Genomic DNA, 20,926 nt, shown 5'->3' with positions numbered 1-20,926 from the left:
AACACTATGAAGCAAAAAATAAAACAGTATTTTTTTCCCTTTTTCTTTCCCCCCAATTACATGAAAGGCTTGGAAATGATTGCTGCTTCCTACTCTGATTTGGTTTATGGCAGTACAAGTGAATCAGATGTTAGTGAGTGTATTAGTGGTGAAAACAAATCATTCTGCAAAATAAAACTGAAGAAACCAAAGGAAAAAATGGTCAGTCAAATCAAACACTATATAAAGCATGACAGGTGTCTGCTTAGCACTGTTAGATAACCCTGCTTTTTAAAAAAAAAAAAAAAGTCATCCACGCATATACACAGAATTCAACAAGGAACTCTTCATGGAGGTATGCTTCAGGGAACAGGATATCACACACTGAAGCAATAACTCTGGCTCTCTGACACACACACACACACACACTGTGTTATTGCCATTATCTACTCCAGCAGTTCTCAAACTTCATTGCACAGCGACCCCCTTCTGAGAACAAAAATTACTATATAACTCCAAGAGGAGGGACCAAAGCCTGAGCCCACCTGAGCTCCACCACCCCAGACAGGGGGGCAAAAGCTCGAGCCCCACCATCCTGTGTAGCGGATGAGTGAGAAGGGGGCCAAAGCCGAAGCCCAAGGGCTTCAGCTCCAGGCAGGGGGCCTGTAACCTGAGCCCCGCTGTCCAGGGCTGAAGCTGAAGCCTGAGCCCCACTGCCCAGGGCTGAAGCCCCTCAGGCTTTGGCTTCGACCAGAACAGTGGGGCTCAGGCTTCGGCCCTGGGCCTCTGCAAGTCTAACACCATCCCTGACAACCCTATTAAAATGGGGTTGTGACCCACTCTGGGGTCCCGACCCACAGTTTGAGAACCTCCGATTAGTCAATTGTTTTTCACTCCACTAAAAATGTATTTTAACATATGCGATTTAGTTGTTTTTTTTTTTTCTCTTTCATTAAGAACAGGGATTTATTTTTCTAATTATTTTGGCATTTACATTTACCCGTCACAATCATGTACATGACTCACTAACATTTGACTCCATCATTACTATTAGTATCAGACTTGGGACCATACTTATTTCTTTCAAATTTTAAGTTATTTTACAGATACAATTAAAAATGCAATTTGAAAATAAGCAACCTTCATCTGCACAGCGTCTAAACTTAGGTATTTCACTAATGTTAATGACACTCATCAATATTAGATAGTTGCTTTATTTTTTTTCTTGAAACTGGCACTGCTAAGGTGAGTACAAGCTAAGTTTACATTCTAGAAGGCTACTACTATTTGATTGTATCACTTTAAATAATGAATGACAAAGCAGAAGATGGTAATAAGCGTAATAATGATAATTACTCCAGCCAGGGCAGGTTAGACATTTTAGAATTCACTACTCAAAGAATTAAATTTAAGCATAAGCATAAGCATCCGATGAAGTGAGCTGTAGCTCACGAAAGCTTATGCTCAAATAAATTGGTTAGTCTCTAAGGTGCCACAAGTACTCCTTTTCTTTTTGCAAATACAGACTAACACGGCTGTTACTCTGAAACCAAGCATAAGAGAGAAAATTATGAAATACACAGACCTGTAGAAAAACTAACAGAACAGTACTGTAATCCTTAAACTCTGAAAGAATAAAATTACAGAGAATATATATGCATTGCACATTTTGACAGGAAGTACCAAGAACAACAAAACAATTCCCTAAACTAGTTAAAACTATAATAATAATTTTTAAAAATCGCTGGCCTATTATTATGTGTGTGTGTTTTCAGGCTGTCAGAGCAACAAGTGTTTACATTGTAAGAACATGAGTTAGAACATAGGCACACTATGCGTTGAGAGTTTTCTTACTCTTACTCTTCATGTAATTCAAATAAACAAGGTATTATGTTATAAAATGAAGCAGACTCTGCCTGAAGCCTGTCTGTGAACTTCAGTGAATATTGAAGTGATGGACTAAAGAATCAACTGAATATGATGTGCACAACTTAAATGGATTATTTTTTTAATCAAAGAGACCAAATAATGACACGTCGTTGAAAAAAAACATACTTACCAGAAAGGATGGAACGCCATGTCTAAAAAGCAGAATTCTTCCAACCTCCACCAACGTGTATGTAGACACAGGACTGTTTCAACACAAGAAGTGATGCCATGCGTTAATACACTTCCCACTGAAGTGAAGAGCACCATGAGGTGGTGGCTGTGGATTATGGGATTTGTAGGAACAGGCTGGGAAAATCAGCAAAAAGAATGCGACTGCACAAACATCATATTTTAGATATGTGTATTGTTCGTAAAATTATAATATGGTATGAAACGTGGGGGAAAAGGGGTGGTGTCCTCCTGCCCTCCCTAAATACTGACTCTGCCTGCCTCCCCCACCCCCAAAAACCTGCAAGATTGTCAGGGCAAAATTTGAAAAAGAGAGAATTATTAAATGTCTCTTCTGCAAAGAAAATTATTTCTACATAGAAAATTCAACTGTCCTCTGCCAAATTTGAAAACTATTTTTACTCACTGAAGTGTGAAGCATAAGGATTTTAGTCCTGAACTAAGTGTACATCTCAATTCAACCTTAACTGGCGTTCCCACTGATGCCTTCATTACATGCACAAAGAAGATGTCTCAGCACGTCTCATCAATGGAACATGTTATTCCCTAATAAATCCACTTGGTGTCACTAACTGACCATCAGTCAATGAATATTTGAAACACCATCCTGACGAAACTAGAGAATCAAAGCTTTTAAAGAAGCTTAATACAGTAATTTGATCGAAGTAATACCGAATTATCTAATCATTACAAGAACATGTGAAGAACTACCTTTGGACAGTCATGCAATTCTAATCTCCTCACTATTTTACCAGCACACATTACTGTATTTAGGTAAATGAAAAATTATCTTCTGTTTTTGGCATTACAATGAAGACTTAAATGAAGTTTTAAACATTTCTGACAACAGCATTGCCAACTCTCACAATTTCATCACGGATCTCACCAAATTTATTGTTTTTCTTAGAGGCTCAATTCTTGGAATCAAGGGATTACATAGAATCTCAGCTTTCATTAAAAAAGTAAGTTTCTGGCCCTCATTGTTGTGACACAAAGCTTGAAAACATGACCCCAGTATACCCTAAAAGTTCAGAAATTGGAATGCAAATAAACAGCACACCATTTTTTTTAAAATCTCATGATTTTTATGCTACTCTCTTGCTTTTCTGGAGGGCCTGAATCAAGAGTTGTAAACATTTAGGGTTGGCATTAACAAGACAACAATTCCAAATCTGAGGACGGGCGTCACTATCTCCAAACACAGAAGTCAAGTCACTTGTCACACAACACATACCTGTGTTTGCTCTTCAAACATCCAGCAAGTGTCAAAGTCTGCACCACACTCCACAACAGATGTCATGCTGAGACACTACCTCTTCTCAAATTAATATAGCACTAGAATTTTGGGCCCCAACGGAGTTCCCAAAGCATGATGCAATTACATAACACGCATCCTATCTGTTCAGCTGCTCAACTGATTTTGTCTTAAATCCATTATTCTCCCTCTGGGGTTGGTGCATACCATACACTAATTGTGGAAACTACATAAACTAAAACAAATCCACTTACCTAATACAAGTTTTGAAGAATTTTTATCAGGTTTGCTAGTAATAGACGTGTGTTTTTTGAACAAGTGTTAGTACTTTCATAACCCATCTGCTTGTCCTTTCAGATCCTGTAAGAAAATCATAATGCTAATTTCTACTGTCTCCATCACTTCCATAACAACAGACATAACCTCATGCTTATTAGATTAGGCTCCCTGATTATCCAAAATCACTAGTAGCTGAACCTGCCTATCTGAGGAACAGCCAACACATCTCCCTGTCTAGAAAACAATTTTCCAATTTTAGTTTATTCGGAGGAGTTATAAATAATGAAGGGGACAAGTGACTGATACAGAGTGATCTGGATTGCTTGGTTAACCGGGCACAAGCAAACAATGTGTTTTAACAGAGTAAATGTATACATCTAGGAACAAAGAGTGCAGGCCATACTTACAGGATGGGGGATTCTATTCTGGGAAGCAATGACTCTGAAAAAGATTTGGGGGTTGTGATGGATAATCAGCTGATCATCAGCTCCAAGTGTGACACTATGGCCAAAAGAGCTGATGCATAAACAGGGGAATTCTGACTAGGAGTAGAGAGGTTATTTTAACTCCATAGTTGGCACTGGTGAGACCCTGCTGTAAAACCGTGTGCAGTCTAGGACACACAATTCAAAAAGGATGTTTATAAATTGGAGAGGGTTCAGAAAAGAGCCACAAGAATGATTAATGGATTAGAAAACATACCTTATAGAGATATGCTAAATAGATTGAGCTCCTTGAGTCTAACGAAGAAAAGGTTGAGGGGTGACTTGATTAAAATCTACATATATTTACATGATGAAAAATATTTAATAATGGGCTCTTCAATCTAGCAGAGAAAGTTATAATACAATCCAATGGCTGGAAGTTGAAGCTAGACAAATTCAGATTGGAAATAAAATGTAAATGTTTAAGGGTGAGAGTAATTAACCATCAGAACAGTTTCCAAAGGATTCTGGTGGATTCTCCGTCACTGCCAATTTTTAAATCAAGAGAGGATATTTTTCTAAAAAATATACACTAAGAATTATTCTTGGGAAGCTCTATGGCCTGTGTTATATAGAAGGTCAGACTGGATGATCGTAATGTTCCTTTCGGGCCTTAGAATCTATGACTTTATGAGGTCACTTTACCAATTTGTTAATTGCTTACCAGTTATAAGGCACTTATTCATTTGTATTTATTAATTCTTGTTGAAAAGCTGTGCAAGAGATTTTGGCAATAACGGACAGATCTGGAAACAAGAAGAGTGTGATAGTTCTGGCTGTATGGGGGAAGGAGATGGGTGTTCACAATTACAGACACTACAGAAGTATAAAAGAAAACTTTAAGACTTTACATGTCAAAGGAAAGTGCTGCTAAGGCCAAATAAAAAATAAACCATGAAGGGTTTCAGCAAATGATGGAGAAGAGGAACCTTTATTGAACATTTTGTTACAGTATTTTTCTTTAAATTGACTTCTAATTATATGAATAATTCTAGTGTTCGGATAGTTGAGATCCTACAGTACTTCACTACAGAACCAAGTAGAAGCAACAGCAGATTACAGTAAAATACAATCTAAGTAAAACAAAAAGAAAATATAGATCTCCCCCAAACATTTACAAATAAGAGTTTATTCCAAGTAGTAACTGAACCAAACTCTAAACTATGACTACAGTCATTCAAACAATGATGGCATAGTAATAACCAGACATTGCATAGGATTGTCTAGTTTAGTGCATTTTAATGTCACTGATAGAGATTGTGACGGCATTGGCTAGAACTAAACAAAGCACATGCAGTTCCTAGACAAAACTTAACATGAGCCGAGATCCTCAAATACCTTTGAGGATCTGGGCCACATTGTTTCGACAGCACCGTAGTGCATCCAAGCTATTCCAGTATTCTGTCATTCATGTTTTGAGAAGACTTCAAGTTATGTTTAGTGATGTGGAAAACTGTCCCTGAAGAACTGGTTTTCCTGGTGATCAAACTAATGTCTAAAAAAGTGAAAGGCTAGTACATTAAAATGCCTTGTCACTTAACTAGCTTCCATGATATTTCTGTTGCAATATAATGTATATATTCCATTATAGGACCCAGTTCATGAAAGCACTTGTGTTTGAATCATAGAATCATAGAATATCAGGGTTGGAAGGGACCCCTGAAGGTCATCTAGTCCAACCCCCTGCTCGAAGCAGGGCCAATTCCCAGTTAAATCATCCCAGCCAGGGCTTTGTCAAGCCTGACCTTTGAGCTCTACTGAGTTCAAATTAAGCAGGTGCTTAAGTGATTTTGTGGATAGCGATGTTTCTTGAATATGGGCCACAAAAATGAACTGCAAGTGCTATATGTTAAAAGTCAAATGACAAAATGAAAATCTAAGATTAAAACTAAATTCTCAAAGATAAATTGCTGACAAGCATTATCTTGTCATTTTATAACCTAACACCCTCTTACTCTGACGATTCGTTAGTGTTACTTTCTCTACATCTGACACGTGGAAACAGTAAATGATTAGCTTAATTCAACCTCACCTCGGTTTTTGACACTGGGAGCACAGGATATAAAAAAAGATCAATAACCACCAGAAAACACTCTCCTCCTGAACTTTGAACTGAACTCAGAATTCCTGAGAATCATCATTCCTCCTTATGTGTAGAAAATAGCTGTGAAACAGACTAAGAAAGTATGTCTTTCATCAATCTCTACTGGCTAGGTCACAGAGGACAACAGCCTACTACCGCTACAGTTAGTTAGCTCATGTGGCAAGAGGACTGTGCTGGGGGTCTAAAGATTGCAATTCTATTCATGACCCATATAGTGGTCAATATGGTTTCTGGTTTTTTTCAGTTTGCTTTCTTTAAAACTTAGGAAATTTGTATTATACATTTTATATATATATATAAAAAGAATGTTATGGCTGCAAAATTGAACACGCAAAAGTGAGGAAATGCCAGAATTAAGGTTGCCTGCGCAAAGTTAATTTGGCCCCCTTTTGCTTAGGCATTATGACAGTCTTTAATTACATGATCATACTGTTACAGGGTCCTTTGGAAAGTATGTACTGAGTCAGGAGCTGACTTAGCCTGAGACTCAAATCCCCACCAGCATCATTTATTGAGGCCAATTAACTGAGCTATGGCTGAGGGGATCATTTCAGAGGGAAGGAACCCTAGCAGCTGGGAATATATAAATTGAGAGGAAGAAAGCTCTGGGGAGAGCAGAAAGCCCGAGGAAGGTAGAGATAGTCAAAACTGGCTGTTGCTAGTCCTGTTCCCATCCCCAGAAGCAAGTGGGCAGATGGCTGGGGGATGATAAATATATGTAAATAGTATTACAGGGGGTGGCCTGCTTGACCATCACAATAAAACACAATGCTGGTGAAGGATAACTGAAGTGGTGTGACAGACCCCATTTCATTCAATGCACAGGATGGACAGTACTCAGGGAATGAACAGGATTGTATAATGAAAGAGACTTATCTGTAGGACCCCTACCTCATCTATTGCAGAGGTAGGAAGTTATGCAGCAAATGAGGCAGGGGATTATGCAGGAAATGAGGCTGCTTTAACCACCACTCTGAAGAATTGGATTCTATCTCTGCCTCTATCACAGAGTTCCTGTTAGCTGTGAGATTCTGGGCAAGTCACATAAACCAAAATTTTCACAGATGGCCATTAACTGTGTTCCTCATTTTCTGCGTACCCAATAGAGATACCTGGGGATTCATTTTCAGAAGTGCTTAGCATTCTCAGCTGCAACTCAATAGGACCTGTGGTCTGAACATATAAAGGCCTATAAAACTTTTATCACCCTTGACAATTTTGGACTTCACTCCCCATGTGTAAAATGGGGATAATAAATACATACCACCTTACTTCCCATGGATATTGTGAAGAAATTAATTCATGTTCGTGAAGCATTATCAGCTACTACAGTGATGGGCACCAGAGAAAAGACCATGAGGAAATTAATACTTCTATATCCAAGGAAGAGTTTGAATGTTGCAGTAAATAAGGCATGGGATTATACACTTATTGATTAGGATAAAAAGAAATATTGAATAGCTGCTCTCTTAGGGCATGTCTACACTTACCTCCAGAGCGATCAATCCAGCAGGGATTGATTTATCGCGTCTAGTGAAGACGCAATATATCAACTGCCGAGCACTCTCAAGTACTCCACCGACGGGGGAGTGTCAGCAGTCAGCAACGTAGTGTCAGCAGCGAGTGTCAGCAGTCAGCAATGTAGTGAAGACACTACAGTAAGTAGATCTAAGTATGTTGACTTCAGCTACGTTAGTCACATAGCTGAAGTTGCATAACTTAGATCGACTCCCCCCCCCCCAGCATAGGCCAGGCCTCAGTGACTACCATCCTTTCTGTGCATTGAATGAGGCAGGGATTCTATGGAAAAATATTATATACTGGTCAGAGATGAGAGGCTGATATGGATTTTTTTTTTAAAGTCACATATCAAGTCTAGTGGTAGAGTTATAGATCACTTGGTTTCATATTTTAGAGAAGTATGTGCTGCAGTATGTAGCATGATATGCTACTGCATGTGATTTTATCTAACAGCCAAACAGCATGCACTATGATGTAGGTGTCTTCAGAGATATACCATCTTCTAACATTTCTCCCATAATTGTTGCCCATTTGTAACAGAAAATGGCTCAAGTGTTCTCATCAAATGGTTTGATGCAGAATGAGAGTTCACTTTGCTGTAAGTCATAACTACTTTTGGGGAATTTTAACTAATCAATACTGCTGAAGGAAAAGCCACTAGCCATTCAACCCTATTCTTTCTAGCAAGGCACTATTGACATGGTTGGAATATTCTATAGCTGGACTGTACAATCTTTGCCCTCCCCTGCCTCCTGAAATTTCTACCAAATTTTTTAAATGTTTAAAATACGATGTACAGATAACAGAGTTGTAGCAGCAAATACCAACAGGACTTCAGGATCTTTACTGGTCTAGATGTAGCCTATTAGGTATTAAGTATAGCATGAACTGATGGAGGGTTGGACTGAGTAGCATGCATCGGAATTCAACTGCAAGTCTCACATCTCAAATATAGCTCTAGTAGAACATGTCCTTTTCATGGCGTTCTAAGTTTAATATTATTTCCATAGTGCCTTACGCATCTAGTACACTTTCACAAACAAAAAGACAGTTCTTTCTCTGAAGAGTTTACCATCTGGAAACTGATGATGCCCCAGAATCTTTTGGACCATCTCATCTGATGCACTGCTACACTCAGAACAAATGTATCTGAGAAATATTTGTGAAATATTATTTGCACTGCTAAAGAAACTCACTGCACATAACAGAAGTAATGGGCCAAGGGGAATAAAATACACCAAAACCTACATTCATATATAGAACAGCATATTTAAGGCCAGTTCTGCCTTTGCTTCATATTGACTTTGTCAGAGCAGTATGATACATATGTATTTACAGCTATAGTGTGTCAAACCATAATCACAATTTTAAAAATAAAAAATTATCAAAACCCCGTTAACAGCAGTAGGGGCTATTCCTTGTACATTCATTTGGAAACTAAAAGTTCACCGATGCTCAAGTTATTTCTATTTTGTGCCACTTCTGAAATCTGGAACAGAACACCATACAAGAAAGTTTTGATACTGGTGGCACTGTAGAGTTAAATCATGCTTTTCTCCCACTTCAATATCTAGGGATCTTGATGATATGAGAGAATAAAAGGAAGCACATTTTTACTGGTGTGATATCAGCAACATGGATGTTATCACAACCAAAGAAATGAGAACCGTTTCAACTTAGTTTGGCAGAAAGATCATAGAATCATAGAATATCAGGGTTTGAAGGGACCCCAGAAGGTCATCTAGTCCAACCCCCTGCTCGAAGCAGGACCAATTCCCAGTTAAATCATCCCAGCCAGGGCTGGGATGTTGGTGATCAGCATTATCTTTCATTTTCAGGAAGCAGCCTCAGCAAGACAGCTCTGAGATTAAATGCATTTCTCAATACCTGCCAGGAATGAAATCTCAAAAAACTGCTATCATACTCTTGTACCAAACAGGATATGGAAGGTACCAAGAGGCTGGCCAGTGTCTATACATATGCGAGAAAATCTTGAGCTTCAATTTGTACATGTTGCAATCAAGATATTTTTCTCATGGGGCGTTCTAGGCAACAACAAAAAGAGTATGCTCTATGCAGAGATGTGTAATATCCGTAATTTACATCTGATGAGAGAATGGAAGCACCAAGGACTATTCAACATAAGTCAAGGTGTCAGCACAAGCTGGGCACGGTCCAGTGCGCACGCACTCAGCAGTCTTTTACTGCTAGGGTCCTGAAATGTACTGTACAACCCCCCACACACACTTCTCCCCCCTTTACACACCCTACCCCAGAACCCCCCCCACACACAGACCCTGCCCCCCCACAGCCCCTACCCCAGAACCCTCCCCTACACAGCCCCTGCCCCAGAACCCCTCCCCCAGACCCTGCCCCCCCACCCAGCCCCTACCCCAGAATCCCTCTCCCCAGACCCTACCCCCCAACACAGCCCCTGCCCCAAAACCCCTCCCCCCAGACCCTGCCCCCCCACAGCCCCTACCCCAGAACCCCTCCCCCCAGACCCTGCCCCCCCCCACAGCCCCTACCCCAGAACCCCTCTCCCCAGACCCTGCCCCCCCACAGCCCCTACCCCAGAATCCCTCTCCCCAGACCCTGCCCCCCCACAGCCCCTGCCCCAGAACCCCTCCCCCCAGACCCTGCCCCCCCCCCACAGCCCCTACCCCAGAATCCCTCCCCCCAGACAGACCCTGACCCAGAACCCACAGAGCCTCCCCCGGCCCTGCGCCCTTTGACTCCCCGCAATGGCCCTCCCCCCGAACTAGTCCCCCGCTCCTCTCACACACCAGTTCCACTCCCTGCGGCAGCCTCCTCCGCCTCTCCCCCCGACCCACACGCGCGCGCGCGACGGGCCCGGCACGAGGGAATGACGTCACCATGAGCCGCCTGCCTCTCTCCCAGGCCCCGCACAGACATGCGCACGCTGCACGCCTCACCCCAACCCCGTCCGCATCCGCCGCTCACCCGAGCCGGCTGCTGCCCTCAGTCCCGCCCCGCCCCGCCGTCCATTGGCTGTTTTAGCGCTGAGTTTCGGCTTTCACGATTGGGTATCAGCTCGGGAACGCGGGCAGTGGGATTGGTCCGGAAGGAGGCTGGCGGGGGGGGTGGGTGGAGCCTCACTGGGCTGTGGGCGGAGCGGGGCGGCCTGACCCCTCCCCCATAGGCGGGGCGGCCAGGCCCGCAGCGTCACCCGTCGCCCGTAGCGGGGTACCCGGAACGTAGGGGCGACCCCTGGGGGCGCGGGGCTTGGCCGTGATGAACCTGCTGCCGGGCTGAGGGGGCGTGCGGCAGCAGCGGAGCGGGGGGCGGTGCTCTGAACAGACCCCGACCCGGGCCCCCACGCAGTCACGGGACCCCCCGACAGGCCCATGTACAGACCGGGGTGCAGTGCTAGGCTGTGACAGCGACAGGCCCTGGCAGCTGCGGCCGGCACTGCCAGCCGGGCCGTTAAAAGTCCCGTGGGCGGTGCTGCAGGGCGAAGGCCGGCTAGTTCCTACCTGCCCTGGCACGGCACTGCGCCCCTGAAGTGACCCACAGATCCAGCTCCTCGGCGGGGCAGCCATGGGGCGCCACGTACCGCTCCCGCCCCAAGCGCCGGCTCCGCACTCCAATTGGCTGGGAAACGCAGCCAATGGGAGCTGGGGTAGGGCGGTGCCTGCAGGCGAGAGCGGCGCAAGGAGCCGGACGGGGGACATGTCAGCTGCTTCCGGGGGGGCGCCTGGCCCAGAGGCTGCCAGCCCTGCTGCACGCCGCTGGCTGGAGCCGCCACGATCCCTTTTCAACCGGCTGTTCCAGTTGAAAACCAGACACCTGGTCACCCTACTTGCAGGCTAGGCGTACATTGCTTTGACCAGCGATGCCCTGGGCTGCACTACTATGAACAGAGACTGGCCAACCTGTACAGCCCTGACATCCTGTGCTGAGCCAGTGACAGTCCCAAGTTCATCATGGACAGCCCAGGCCTGCGATCTTATGAACACAGACAGGCCACAGGCCACTAGGTGCGTACAATGCTATGAGTAGTGGCAAGGCACAGGCCACAACGGAAAGCCCAGGCATGCGGTACTATGAACAATGACACATCACCAGGTACAGCTGTGGCATGCAGTGCTGCAAAGTACAGTCACTAATTTTGGTTGAACGTATTCCTGGAGGTTTCATCACAAGACGTAATCTTTAATTAAAGATTAATTTTTAATTCCTGGAGATTCCAGGACAATCCTGGAGAGTTGGCACCCACACTGCGAACTGTTACAAGTCATCTTGTATAGCCCAGCTGTGCAACAATCTATTAACAATGATGGGCCCAAGACCATCCCGTACAGCCTGTGCATGGGGTGCTCAGAACCGTGATGGGTCATCCTGAACAGCTCAGGCATGCTATGCTGTGAACAGTGACAGGCCATGCTATACAGAACAGGCATTCAGTGCTATGAACAGTGACGGGCCACCCTGTACAGGCCAGGCTATGTGTAGTGACAGGCCACCTGGTACCAGCTAGGCAAGTGGTATTATGAACAGTGAAGGGCCATGAGCCACTGTGCATGGGCCAGGTGTGTAGGGCTATGTGCCTGGGCCCTTAACATCCCTCTTTTCCACTGTAGCTACCCCCATGCAGGTTGGTCTCCTTGCCAGCCCCATATACACACTCAACCTTTTTCATGCTCATATGTAACTACATCTGCAGCCATGGAGACCCCTATGGCTGTTGCTGTGCTGTACATTACCGGGGGTGGGGGAGGCGGGCGAGGTAATATATTTTACTGGACCAACTTCTATTGGTAAGAGAGACAAGCTTTCAAGCTTACCCTGAGCTCTTCTTCAGGTCCTATACTGGTCCAATAAGATATTACCTCATCCACCTTGTCTCTCTAATACCCTGGGACCAACACTGCTACAACTACACTGCAGTCCCTCAGTCCCACACAACTACAACAGGGACACAAGTCATTCCTGCAGCTCCAAAAGCCCAGGCTCCTGCCACTTGAGCTAAAAGAAGATTCTGCAATATTGCAGTGAAAAGCTTAAAAACAAACTCTCAACGCTCTAATACCAGAAGACAAATCAAAATAATCCAAAATACATATTTTTAAAAACACATGATTTCTAAGGCAACCCCATTATTTTTGGGAGGGTGGAGGTAGGGAGAGCTGCTGATTTTTCAGTGTTTGTAGTTGATAATACAGCAACACTTACAGAGTAGGGCACAGAATCTCTATGAATTAAATTAAGAATTTTAAAAATAGGGGTGCATTTGAATTTCCACTGCTTCATTTGTATCTGATCTAGATTTTAAGTGGGGACTAAGTTTTCCTTTATAGATGTATGGGATTGAGGCAACAGCCAGTGTCAACAAAAATCATAATATGCCAGTAGTGAGCATGGAAACTTAAAATCAGTGGGATTATAGACTTCAGGATTCAGAGATGTAGAAGATCTCATAGGATCAGGATCTACAACTTGTGTGATACATAGAACAGTGCAGGCTTGAGAAATCACGGGGATATTACTTAGGAAATCCAAGTAGGAAGAAGAAAAGGAGTACTTGTGGCTCCTTAGAGACTAACCAATTTATTTGAGCATAAGCTTTCGTGAGCTACAGACTAACACGGCTGCTACTCTGAAACCAAGTAGGAAGGTAGGAGCAGAAGGAAAAGGAGAGTACATGGCAGAATGAGAGGAGGTAGTCAGTCTAAGCTTAAGGATAGCTTGAGACAAATATTAACCAAAAAAAAAAAAATCAAACAGCTGTCAGTCAGTATTTCCTACAACTTTTTGTTATTACATTTTTCCAAATGAGGGGTGGGGTTAAATATAAACATTCCAGTAATAAAAAAGTAAAAAAGATAAACCAATTTAAAACTCAGAAAAGCCAGAAGAACAAAAACAGCCTTATGTGTACAAATTATATTGGTATAATTAAGTAATTCTCCTTATTTATTTTACAAATACCTAAGCTTACAGAAGTTGAATAATTTTTAAAATCAAATTTACCTTTTAGCATTAAAGTTTTTAATTTACATTTTGTTATTTCCCCCAACACAGATTAGTGGAAATGACTAACTTTTGATTTTATAACTTATTTCTAGTCAGTTTCATGTTCTTTTGCAAAAACTGAATGGTGTTAAATATGGGTTACAAATATTGCAAGTGAAAATTTATTTTTAAAATAAAAGTTTGCAGGAGGATTTTTTAAACAGTATAGAAACATTTCCATTAGTTTAGTTGTCACTGCCATTTTTTTTAAACACACGCACACACCCAAAACTTTTGAATCACATTTGAGCTGACTGTGTAAGTTTTAATGTTTTTCTGAAGTAAAACAAGGTCTTTAGCTAAAGCCAATAATGTGGTCAAGTCACATGGGTAATAACTGTAGAACCACACATAGTAAACACATGACTTGTTCTTCAGTGTCATGATAAGATTTTTTTTTTTTAACAACCCAGGTCACATAGGGTAAGCAGAAGTTGATATCAGAAGGCCAGAGTACTGACATTTCAATTATCTGCAAAGCTTAATTTTTGATAACCCTGAGAAGCTGCAGGTGGAGATACTTAATGTTAATAAACGTAAACTTTTATTCATGCTGCAGTATGACCATTAATCTACCCATTTCACATTACAGTGCAGTTACTTTGTTGTCTGGTTATTCTGGCAGCATTATAATTTGTTTTTGTGACTACTAGAGTACATTCTTATCTAGGAACATCCTGTAATATTGTGAGAAACAGTCAACTTTCTCTGTAATTCACAACGATGTTGATATTTGTGAACCAAGATTTCAACAGAGATAAATTTATTTCTAAATGGTTTCTTATTAGTGTAGTGTATTTGGTATAGCTTTCCGCATTCATGACAAGTTACAGACAAACGTCTTACTTGAGTACAGAAGCCTGCTATCCATGCAGACATCATTATTCGTAGTGACACAGAAGACAGAGTAATTTTTGTTTTTGTATTTTTTGTTCTGTAACAATTGTTTCATGGGTCAGATTTTTTTCTGAGTTGTGCATTTAAAATCTCATTGTATATAATGTATAAACACAGTACGGCCATGATAAAGACCTAAATGACATGCTTAGTTCTGCAGGGGGTTGGACTAGATGACTTCCTGAGGTCCCTTCCAACCCTGATATTCTAAGATTCTATGATATAACAGCCTTTCAAAATTGCTATGAAAATGTACAAGCTCAAACACAAAATGTACTCTGCTGCCTTTGACTATGATTGATCATGAAATGGTAACGATGTTTCACTAATTTCAGGTGAGCGGGCAAGAGGAATTTGTTCCTAATATAAAAATGCTATGGAAACAGACATACGCTGTCGAAGGGCCTGCAAATCAAATCTAGGTGGGTGGACTCCTATTAAAGTCAGTAGGACGCTGCACGGGTGCAAGAGTGCCCACCTTACTCTGATTGCAGGATCAGGGCCTAAGTAATTAATTATGCAACAACTAGAAGACTGAGTGAAATCCTGGCTGCATTGAAATTAGTGGCAAAACTGGCAAAATACTCTAAAGTGTATGTATAGATTGGTGGATGACATCATTTTGAAGACTTTAAAACATGCTACATATATTTTGTGTAACAGCAATGAATTTGATGCAGTTTCTATTGTTGCACTATAAATTGTCAGTTTCGAACTGAGAAATATTTTTAGATTAACAACCATCAACAAACTTGCTGGAATGTTTCGCAATGCTTTTGGCCATATGCTTAACCAATTCCTCTTCTCATTGTTCCCATTGAAAAAACTGCTTCAAAATCAATTATATCCTCCTACAGTTGCAAAGGTGATATTTAGTACTCCAATCTCATTCTGAAAAGTATTGTATTAGAAAAAAACATTTTCTGAATGTCAGACCTCTGCTGCGGAGTCAATCTAGAACAATGGTCAATTTCATTTTTATTGCTAGTTAGAGTTACTTTTTTTAAAATATATTGTTCAAGCTAGGAATATATGAATTGACGTACTAAATCAAACCAGTGGACCATCTGGTCCAGTATCTCATCTGACAGTAGTCCAGTACCGGATGCTGGAGAGAAAGATGCAAAACCAAACCCCATAGCGTACACTTATGGAATAACCTGGCTACAGGTGTTATTCTGTGTTATCCACCAAAGTTAGTGGTTGGCATGTCCTCTGAAGCAGGAGAAGTTTTCACCACTATTAATGTTTGTCATTGTTATTATTCTATCTAATGTAGCCAGGGATGTTCTCACTGTTCCTGTATGTAGTCCTTTTGTGGAATCTTCGAGCTGATTGCCTTTTCCAGGTAAACTCTGTGGTATTAGAAGGGAGAAGATAGTCATTCTCTACCATCTCACTTCCCCCAGCATCCCCTCCTGTTTCCAGTCCTTTTTCCCCTGTATGGATCCTGAACTGTAGAGAGGCCACCAAAGTGCTCATGAAGAAGGTGAAGGACAGTACTGTGGAGATACTGAGATCTTCATATGGTGGATGGTGCTTGGGTTGTTGGGCACGGTCTGCCCAGTTTTGTTTTATTCAATAGGGTTATTTAATCTTAAATTGGCTTCCTGAGCAGCTCATGAGTAACTATTCAAGTATTCAAGTGAGAATTCCTGTGGAAGCATTTTTATTGCAGGATGGAGAAAGTTAGCACAAATTATCTAATACAGGAGGCTGGGAGCTTTGAGTTGACCTGCTGAGAAAATTGTTGGTATCTCCATTCTACATGTGGGGAAACGTTCCCCCCCAAAATCTACAAAGCCATATACTCCATCAGATCAGTCCTTAGAGTTCACCTTTGCCATGAGGCCTACAGAACGCTACCACCTAACAATGGCAAGCCCATCTTGTACACAAACATCCTTCCTCTCTCCCGGACTATTTCACTCACCTGTTGTAACCTGTAAGAAAAAGGCCTTTAAGGCAATGTGTGTCTTTTACTATATATCTACACAGTACCTATCACAATGGGAACCTCTCCTGGTGGGGCATCTACAGTAATAAAAATAAATACTGCTAACAGACTGTATTTGTAAATTGTGCACATTGTCATAGTGATAGGGCTACTGCACCTCTGCCCCCATTTTGGTCTCTCTGAGTGCAGCCCCTCAGAGGTTAGGTCTCGTGCATTTACCTCCTATGGGGTGGAATTCCACAGTTCTCCCGTTCTTAGACTGGGATCTGGCGGGCTACAGTACCTTATATAGCAACCATGCCTATCCAGCAGGTCCAACTGAGTTTGGCATCTACAGTTCCTCCCTTCTACAATATGTGACCAGTGTTACATACAGTGGCCAGCCAACTTTCTTAAAACTAAAGTATTGTTTATTCCCACCTTAGGAACAAAGCCTAAGAGAAAAAGGATTTTAAAAACAAACAGTCTACACACATCTTTCTTATTGAAGGCTTCCCATCTGATAATAAAACAGGCTGGGTGTCTGTGTGGTTTCCCAGGACAGCTACCCCAGCAACTACTGTCCTCTTTCTCAAGAGTCCCTTTTTAAACTGCACTAGTCCTTCTGATCATCTTTTTTTGCTGGGTCTTCTCCTATCCAGTGTTGTTTCTTAACAACCCATTCGTGTTGACTGAGTGACTTGTCTTGAGCTGTTGTTTTCCTTCCTGCTTGTTTGTCCTGACAAACCCCCACTATTACAAAGCCAACATAGTCATACAATAAATATTCCCAATAACTAGGTCATACATTATTCATAAATTATTACAGAGCAGCTAGATCACCATTCACATCACACTCCCTGTCAGTACCTGGCCCAGGCCAGGGAAGCTAATGATCCAACCAGTGGTCCTAATTCGATGATGAATCCTGGTCAAATGCCACTTGAGGTGCGTTACACGTATGCTATGAAGAAGACAGAGGAGCTCTAATTCCATCACACACACACACACTTGACATTTTATCTGCTGAGAAATTATTCTGCCTCTCTTATGGAATTATCAGTTATTAAGTAGACTGAGTTTTGGATTGCACTTTTGTTGAGGAGGTTATAATTTTTATTTATTGACCTGGGGCCTGATCCCCTTGAAATCAACAGACTGAGAATACTTAGCATCTGTCATGATTGGGCTTCACAATTTCAAATTAATATGAGAAAAGCATTGTGTATTTGGACCAGTTAGTTACAGTCTCAGAATTGCTATATTACCATTATTATAAATAATGCATCCACTAAAAGTAAATGTAACCCTTCTGCCCGCCAGAGTTGGCAGCAACAAGGGCCGGGTTCAGTATCTAGGGGTTCCATTCCAATAACACAATGCAAAATTGGCTCGGGCCCCCACCCAGTGACCTGGGACAAATATATACCACCCCCGCTGGGCGCCTCCAAGAGGCAATACTTCCCCTCTCGCAAGCACAGAGTCTGAGTGTAGCAAAACCCTTTTAATAACAGAGAGAAACAATGTGGCATTATGTTGGGGAAACACCACCAACAGGATTCATAACACAACCCATGAGCAAAAACCCCACCCCAAGCAAATTGGGACGTGTCCTTTCCCTTTGGTTCTTGAGTCCAGCAACCCAAAATCACCCAAAGTCCCAAAAGTCCCACAACCCAAAAGTCTCTGTCCCTGGTCAGGGCAGCCCCCGAATTCAGAAGTTTATCTGCAGAGTTTTACCTCCCAACCTGGGTGGAGATGGCGGGGGGGTTAAGGGGCACCTTACATGGTCCAAAGCTGATTGCCCCACCTCTCCATGGGGCCCCGCTCTGCTTCACCAGCCGTCCCACGAATCGCTCCACTCTGCCAGCCGCCCCCATGAGCTGCTCCAGGCATCCGACAAACTGCTCTGCTCCACCAGCCACTCTGCTCTGCTAGCCGTCCTGCAAACAGCTCTGCTCCAAGAGTCACTCTGCTCTGCCAGCCATCCCGCAAACTGCTCCGCAATATATCTTCAGGCTCCCCCACTACTTAACACAACACTCAGTGATTTCAGCTCTTAGTAAGTTTAGCTCTTTTGTGATTTCAGCTTGTAGTAGGGGAGCCTCAGTGCTGGTGCACCATTGGCTCACAGTGAATTCAGCTCAGCAGCCTGTAACTAGACTGCTAATGGAATCAAAATTAGCTCTGATATTCCACAGCACAGGAGAGAGCAGGAAGTGCAATTAGCATGTAAGGCTCTCACCAGGGGGCCCATGCCACCAAGTATTAATACCTGTCCCCAGCCTCTCTCAATTCACTGAGTTTTGGAACCCATGTCCCTTGCCTAGCGAGTGCTACTTAGTTGATGGTGAATCCCTTCATCATAACAAAAGGCCAAGTACAGTTCCACTGTCCTTGATTCACATAATCAGGATAGGTTTCAGAGTAGCAGCCGTGTTAGTCTGTATTCGCAAAAAGAAAAGGAGTACTTGTGGCACCTTAGAGACTAACCAATTTATTTGAGCATAAGCTTTCGTGAGCTGCAGCTCACTTCATTGGATGCATTCAGTGGAAAATACAGTGAGGAGATTTATATACATACAGAACATGAATAAATGGGTATCATACACACTGTAAGGAGAGTGATCACTTAAGATGAGCTATTACCAGCAGGAGAGCCAGGGGAAGGTGGGGGGGAGAAAACCTTTTGTAGTGATAATCAAGGTGGGCCATTTCCAGCAGTTGACAAGAATGTCTGAGGAACGGGGGGGGGGGGAAGGGAGGGCGCAGAATAAACATGGGGAAATAGTTTTACTTTGTGTAATGACCCATCCACTCCCAGTCTCTATTCAAGCCTAAGTTAATTGTATCCAGTTTGCAAATGAATTCCAATTCAGCAGTCTCTCGTTGGAGTCTGTTTTTGAAGTCTTTTTGTTGTAATATTGCGACTTTTAGGTCTGTAATCGAGTGACCAGAGAGATTGAAGTGTTCTCCGACTGGTTTTTGAATGTTATAATTCTTGACGTCTGATTTGTGTCCATTTATTCTTTTACGTAGAGACTGTCCGGTTTGACCAATGTACATGGCAGAGGAGCATTGCTGGCACATGATGGCATATATCACATTGGTAGATGTGCAGGTGAACGAGCCTCTGATCGTGTGGCTGATGTGATTAGGCCCTATGATGGTGTCTCCTGAATAGATATGTGGACACAGTTGGCAATGGGCTTTGTTGCAAGGATAGGTTCCTGGGTTAGTGGGTCTGTTGTGTGGTTGCTGGTGAGTATTTGCTTCAGGTTGGGGGGCTGTCTGTAGGCAAGGACTGGCCTGTCTCCCAAGATCTGTGAGAGTGATGGGTGGTCCTTCAGGATAGGTTGTAGATCCTTGATGATGCGTTGGAGAGGTTTTACTTGGGGGCTGAAGGTGATGGCTAGTGGCGTTCTGTTATTTTCTTTGTTGCGCCTGTCCTGTAGTAGGTGACTTCTGGGTACTCGTCTGGCTCTGTCAATCTGTTTCTTCACTTCAGCAGGTGGGTATTAACAGGATAACAACAGTTTATTCCTGCCCCAATAACAGAGAAACTGGGGCTTCTACAGCAGCCAAAGTGACCATCTAGGCAGGGTGGGTGTGCCTAGGCAACTGAGATCAGCCCCTGAAGTTCTTTTCCATAACCCACCATGACTCGCCACCAGATGTCAGGGTAGAGCTCATCCTGATTCTGCTTACATGTATTATCAAACGCTGATTGTGAAATAAGTATTTGCATTGACTAGCAAGGGGTGGTAGCAGTGTCCAGACATGCCCTTCAATGGAAAGAATTGAAGCAAAGAGCCAAACCTAACTATAATAATTTTATATTTTTCCTTCAACTCCATATTAATGAGGTTAGTCAGCTTGAAGTCTAGACATGATACTGATACAGTAATGAGGCCAACTCAGCAACAGCTGTTGCTATAACATAACTGTGATGCCACCTGCCAGTCTGCATACTAAATTGGTACTGTTTGTGCTCTTACCAGTATACCAAAGATATTGGCAGCAGTTGCATTTTCAACTCTTAAACCATTTAACAGACTGAATTTTGGCATATCACAGTCTCAGCCCTAAATAAATATTTTTAGTTCTTAAAATAAAGTCATTGACAATTTGAGTTATACAAACTAAAAAAACCCAGTTGTAGTTTTTACAGTCATAACTAAGCCAGTTTAGTTTAAATCAACAACAAAAATACTTAGTAATCATTGGTCCATAATTAATCAGTTGGTGGTGGTTTATTTTCTAAAACATGAGGTTACTAGATATAGATATAGATATATATAGATGTAAGCAGAGTC

At 42.5% G+C, this 20,926-nt stretch overlaps 2 protein-coding genes across 2 annotated transcripts in view; both read right to left on the bottom strand.

The window, feature by feature from the left end:
* The window catches only part of LOC144930674 (uncharacterized), a 33,931-nt gene extending 23,103 nt beyond the window's left edge, over positions 1-10,828 (bottom strand). The window contains exons 1-2 of the mRNA XM_078853406.1: positions 10,528-10,828; positions 2,039-2,111 (exon numbers count right to left, since the gene is read on the bottom strand). Coding sequence (XP_078709532.1) covers positions 2,039-2,111; positions 10,528-10,657 — 203 coding nt within the window. The 5' untranslated portion in view covers positions 10,658-10,828. The remainder of the gene's footprint in view (positions 1-2,038; positions 2,112-10,527) is intronic.
* The window catches only part of WDR89 (WD repeat domain 89), a 40,707-nt gene extending 29,356 nt beyond the window's left edge, over positions 1-11,351 (bottom strand). The window contains 1 exon segment of the mRNA XM_073349897.2: positions 11,239-11,351. The gene's annotated coding sequence lies outside the window, so the exon portion shown is untranslated.
* Positions 11,352-20,926: the final 9,575 nt, after the last annotated feature.

Source organism: Lepidochelys kempii, chromosome 6 (genome assembly GCF_965140285.1).
Source record: "Lepidochelys kempii isolate rLepKem1 chromosome 6, rLepKem1.hap1, whole genome shotgun sequence".
NCBI classification, from domain to species: domain Eukaryota; kingdom Metazoa; phylum Chordata; order Testudines; family Cheloniidae; genus Lepidochelys; species Lepidochelys kempii.
This window is presented reverse-complemented; position numbering and strand designations above follow the sequence as displayed.